Source organism: Echinops telfairi, unplaced genomic scaffold, assembly GCF_000313985.2.
Source record: "Echinops telfairi isolate 266 unplaced genomic scaffold, ASM31398v2 ScPeMD7_17;HRSCAF=63, whole genome shotgun sequence".
NCBI lineage: Eukaryota > Metazoa > Chordata > Mammalia > Afrosoricida > Tenrecidae > Echinops > Echinops telfairi.
The window spans coordinates 888,855-894,944 of NW_022103914.1; the positions used below are offsets into that span (position 1 = coordinate 888,855).

A 6,090-nucleotide genomic window follows, 5' to 3' on the forward strand; every position below is an offset into this window, starting at 1 on the left:
CTCAGCCCTAGTGTTCTCAGATGTCTTCTTGCTCTCATAAAGTGCTTCTTTCAAGTATTGTTCATGTGGAAATGTAAGGGAGTAGGGTAAACCATTACAATAGCATCGCAAATTTCAGATGAATTATGGATATAAAAAATTTATTATTAATGGAAACTTAAAACATACAAAATATCAACAAAAATGTATAATTAGCACTCTTGCACCCATCACTCAGTTTTAATAATTATTATCTTATGGACAGTATTATCTCATCTTTATTTCTACCTATTTCCTCTTCTTCCATATTGAAGAAATCCCATACATAGCTCTCACCCATAAATAATTCAGTGGTTTGTTTTTTTTAAATAATTAAATCATTTTATCGGGGACTTGTACAACTCTTATCACAATCCACACATACATCCATTGTGTCAAGCACATTTATACATTTGTTGCCATCATCATTCTCAAAACATTTGCTTTCTACTTGAGCCCTTGGTATCAGTTCCTCATTTTCCCCCTTCCCTCCCTGCTCCCCTCTCCCCCATGAACCCTTGATAATTTATAAATTATTATTATTTTGTCATATCTTGCACCATCCAACATCTCCCTTCACCCACTTCTCTGCTGTCCGTCCCCCAGGGAGGAGGTTATATATAGATCCTTGTAATCTGCCCCCCTTTCTCCCTCACCTTCCCACAGTATTTATTTTAAGCAATAAAAATTTTTTTAAAAAAGAGATGTAACTACAATACTATACCAAACCTGAAAGAAATGGATAAAATACTTATTTCCTCAATGATCAAGTCAATGTTCACATTTCCAACTTATTTATTTTTGCTTTATTTTGCTTGTACCACTAATTGGTTTGAGTCAGAATTTAAACACAGCCTACATATTGCAACAGTGTGGATATAACCCTTAAGCCCTTTTAGATAGATAGAATGCTCTTTTGTGTGGACAAAGAAATCCTAATGCATAATAAAAGTCCAGTTAGAGCCCCATCAATAGGAAAATGCCAGGGTAGGATATCACTGAAGGTCATGGTTAGAATGGGGTAGAGCTGGAACCGTCTTTAGTCATAGCAAATTCATTTGCCAGCTCACATTTACTGAGCACCAGCTGTGGGTGGTACTCTGGACTGGGATTTGCCATGTCACCATGAGCTCTCTAAGCCATCACCACCGTCCTCCAAGCCCTCACAACCCTTTGGAATGGACCTTATGAAGTGTGTGGACAGTTTCATGATATTCACATAATTCAAGATTGCAAGAGATTTCCCTTATAAGCCAAGTTTTTCAGCACATCATTGATGCAGTTTTTGTGGTAAAATTAGGTGCCTCGGCTGATATTCGGATTGGCTTATATTCAAGTATATACGGTACATGATCCACTTAGTTGACCTGTACAGTAGCTTTGAATCAGAAAATTCTTTGTAGCAACCTCCCTGGGACTTGCATCATGTGAAATGATATGGATGATGGAACAGGTTGAGTAGTTCCATTTCTTCCTGTAAATCAAAACTATTTGGAAATCAAGATTTATACCCAATAAACTAACTAAATGGGAGGCATTAAATGCTGAGAATGGCAAGGAAAGGTAACCCGTCTCTGTTATACATCTGCTACCTAACACAGTGCCCGGCACACAAGAAGAGCTCACCCTCTCAAAATGAAATTCACTGCAATCAAGCCAATTCTGATGTGATGCATAGCAACCCCATAGCACAGAGTTAAGTGTTTCATAGTTTCTGAGGCTGTAAATATTTACCAGAGCAGACAGCCTAGTCTTCTTCCCTTGTTGCAGCTGGTGGGTTTGAACTCTCAATAAAATGATTTATATTTGAAAAAGTGTTCTCTTTTAAATATGTATGCAAGGATCTCTGGTGGCACAGTCATTGGAGTGCTCGCTGCTAACCAGAAGGTCAGAGGTTCAAGTTCACTAGCTGCACAATGGGAGAAAGACAGGGCAATCTGCTTCCAGACATTCTTCAGCCTGGAAATCCAATGGGGCAGTCTGTTCTGTCCTGTAGGGTCGCTTTAGGGTTGGGTTGGAGCCGACTCAATAGCAATGGGTTTTTCACAATTTGTGTGCATGTTGGATCTAAAGACCGATGATTAAAGGCTTGCGTTTTCTGGGGATTGTAGTGGTCAAAACTGTGCTTGTCTCTCCAGGCATTTTCAGATGAATTTACCAAAAGACGTCGTGGGAAACTCGTCAGCGACAAAATCCCCAAGAATGAAGATAAACAAGGTTCAGTACGCTTTGCAATTGAGAAATGATTTCTAGTTGCTAAGTAACTATTCAGTAATAGATGAAAGGTAATGATAGGCATTGGCGGTTTTAAAAGTCAACTGTTGATAAATGAGATAGGCGATTACCGTATATACTCTAGTATAAGCTGGCCCGACGATCAGCCAAGGCACCTAATTTTATCGCAAAAACTACATTAAAAAATATGGTGAAAAACAGCTTATACACAAGTATATATGGTATATTCCATACACCTGAGCATGCAGGCCCCTGGCCAGCCTCATGTGATCAGGAGAAAAACAGAAGGCAGACCAAGTTATATAATCAATCCAACAGTTTTAGACAGGGATGAGACGATTTTCTAAGGATGATGTGACATATGTTTTCAGAATTAGACAAACTTAGAGTAACAGCACTAACCAAATGCATCACTCTGCCGTCCTTTCTGGGATAGCATAGAGGTGACTTTTGCTATCCTGAGCCTCTGAGATTTCTTGGATCTGAAAGTGTATATCTTGCATCAAATTTGAGGGGGGTTTTTTAGTCATTTTTGCATTTAGTAATTTTTTCCTGCACTGGTCTGTTTTTCCTCTCTTTCTGGGACTTTATGACTACAAAAGGTGGATCTTTTAATGGTCTCCCACAAGTCCCAGCGGATCTTTTAACCCCCAACTTTTTTCCCTCTGTTGTTTAGATTGGATCATTTCTGTTGATCATATTTCAGTAGTTCACTGATCCATTTCATTTTCTTTTTGTCCTATCACCTTTATTTCCATTCCATGACAACATTCTCCTTCTTGCTTTCCTTTTTAAAAAAATCATTTTACTGGGGGCTCTTACAGCTCTTATAACGATCCACACAAAATTGTATGAAGCACATTTGTGCATATGCTGCCATCGTCATTTTCTTCCTTTCTTTTTTTTAAAAATTGTTTTATTGGGGTCTCTTACATCTCATCACAATCCATACGTCCCTCCATTGTGCCAAGCACATTTGTACATTTGTTGCCATCATCATTTTCAAAGCATTTTCTTTCTACTTGAGCCCTTGGTATCAGCATCTCTTTTTTCCTTCCCACTCTCGTAAACCCTTGTTAAATTATGAATTATTATTATTTTTATATCTTATACCATCCGCTATCTCCCTTCACCAACGTTTCTGTTGTCCATCCCCCGACTGATCCATTTCTATGTATTCTCCACTATACTATTGAGTGCAACCAGTAGATATTTCATTTCAGCTTACAAAGAGTGCAATGGGAAAAACTCAAGTGTATACAAATGGTTTTCTGGTTTCAAAAAAAGTGAAATGTTGATTGATGGCAAACCTTGTTCTGGACATCCATCAACTTACTGAACAGGTGAAAATGTCAACAAAATTCGCGCGTGTGCTCAAAGACCGACAGACCCTTGCAGACATGGAGACGCTATCTGGACCGTCTTGGAGCTTGGTTCAGCGAATGTTAATGGAAGATTTGGGAATGAGAAGGGTTGTTCTGAAATCTATGCCCCTGGTTCTGAATGACTTGGAAAAAGAGCTGCTTTGAAAGAACAGCTCCAAAGTGACCAGATTTTTTCCGCCAAGGTCATTTTTCCACCAAGGTGATAGACATGGTGCTATTCTTACGAGCCCAAAAGCAAACATCAATCAAGCCATTGGAAAAAACACCATTGTCACCTTGGCCCCAAAAAGCGCATCAAGAGAAATCAGAGGTCAAGATGATGCTCTTTTTTTTTTTATGTGAGGGGGATAGTGCATTTGGAGTTTGATCCACCAGGTCAGACTGTTACTCAAGCTTTCTATTTAAAGGTTCTAAAAAGATTGGGAAACAATGTGTGACAAAAAAAGGCCTGATTTGTGGCAGATGGGGGACTGGTTTCACCACAACGACAATGCACCTGCTTACACAGCCATCTCAGTGCCAGTTTGGGGCTAAAAACAGCATGCCTCTCTTGTCCCACAAACCTTACTCACCTGACCTTGGCTCCGTGCATCTTCTTTTTGTTTCTGTGAATGAAGACAGACATGAAAGCACAGCGATTTGATGATGTAGAAGAGGTGAAGAAAAAAACAAGGGAGGTAGTGTCTGCTATCCAAACAGATGAATTTAAAAAATGTTTCCAAGAATGAAATAGCAGATTTGCCTAATGTATTAAGTGTAGTGGAGAGTACTTTGAAGGTATGTGATAAGGGTGTTTTGTAAAAAAAAAAATTAAATACATAGCTTTGGGAAAAAAATTCCAGCGTGTTTTTGGGTACCCCTTGTATATAGAATCAGAGGGTCCACTCCTCCAGCTTCTTCTTGCTAAGGTTCGCCTCATACTCTTCTGTCTTTCGGATATAAATTTTCCAGGTTCTCTGACCAGAAACAGGGGTTTTTCTTGGGACAAAGTGGAGAGAGAGAATGAAAGAGTTACAGGGGTCTCTCTCTTACACACACACACACACACACACACACACACACACACACACACACGTGCACACACACATGCACACGCACATGCACACACACACTTCAGACTATAGGGTTCCCTATTTCTGATTTCTACCCTGAAATATAGAATATATCTCAGAGTTCTAGCTCTCTGCAGTGCTCTTGTGGACTTTTGAAATGGGGTCACCCTTGAGTAGGCCCTGGAGAGAGAGAGAGAGAGAGAGAGAGAGCTTCCCTGTTACACTTTTCGGGTAACAGGGACTCCTTTTCTTGAGTGCTCTGGCCACAAAGACAGCGAATCTTTGAGAAATTTTGCTGCATGCGCCCATTGTGCATTTTTGTCATGAGGACCACTCTTGGGTCAAAGCTGGGGGGAAAAGAAGAAGAAAACAAAAGCAAGGTTATTCATTCCTATATGCAAGTTGATTCTTGATGTTGTTACTCCTCTCTTCAATCTGCCTACTATTGTTGACTTTTCAGCATTCTTGGGTAGTGAACAAATTTTTTTTTAACCCAGCATTTTAATTATGCTGGAGAGATATGCTCTAGTGGACTTGCTTCTCCTTGGCCAATACAAGTCCACATTATGTATTTATTTTCAAATACTTTGTCAGAAATGAAGCAATCCTTAACAAAAGAACAATTGGTGTTTAGGATGTGGCCCTACTCGATACTTTACCCTCATGAAGGGTGTGGTAAAGAATTCAGATGGTACCTGGCTATCAGAATTATGTCTTGGGTACTGAAAGTTTGTTTTTAAAAAAAGCAGCCATTTAAAGCGAGGTGCCAGCCAAGTCCAAATGAAAAAGCACACCAGCCTGAGTGATACAAGGATTGTAAATAATAAAATTCAAGATCAGAGAGGGGAATTGTATTAGAGCTTAAATTCTGAGATCTAGTTTTCAGAAGGTTATGGATGACAGTGAAAGCCCAAAATCCATTTGCAGAGTTCTCACGAGGATTAAACCTTCATTAAATTACTTCACCATTGATCAGAGTAGTGAATAGCCTTGCCTTCAGACAAAGTACACTGGAAAGTAGGTTACTGCAGAAATAATTAGGTTAAATTTTAACATCTTATCATTTGCTTTCCCTATAAACCATTTTAAGTTTTTCTAGTTTTTATTATTTTCTGCTACCTTTGGACTGAGCTTTTCCTGTGTTTTATTTTGTTATTGTTGTTGACTTTGTTATTGTTTTGTTTTGTTTTTTTTATTCTTTTAATAGAAAATTTTTTGTCATTTTCCCCCTTGAAATGCCATTTTATTTTATTTTATTTTATTTTTTTTAACATTTTATTAGGGGCTCATACAACTGTTATCCCAATCCATACACACATCAATTGTTTAAAGCGCATTTGTACATCGTTTCTCAAAACATTTTCTCTCCATTTAAACCCCCGACATTAGGTCCTCATTTT

The 6,090-nt window shown here is 38.7% G+C and overlaps 1 protein-coding gene across 1 annotated transcript in view; it reads left to right on the top strand.

Annotated features, from left to right (window-relative positions):
• The window catches only part of PARP14 (poly(ADP-ribose) polymerase family member 14), a 79,563-nt gene that overhangs the window by 39,076 nt on the left and 34,397 nt on the right, over positions 1–6,090 (top strand). Inside the window, exon 9 of the mRNA XM_045287515.1 lies at positions 2,157–2,235. Within this exon, the coding sequence (XP_045143450.1) occupies positions 2,157–2,235 (79 nt within the window). The remainder of the gene's footprint in view (positions 1–2,156; positions 2,236–6,090) is intronic.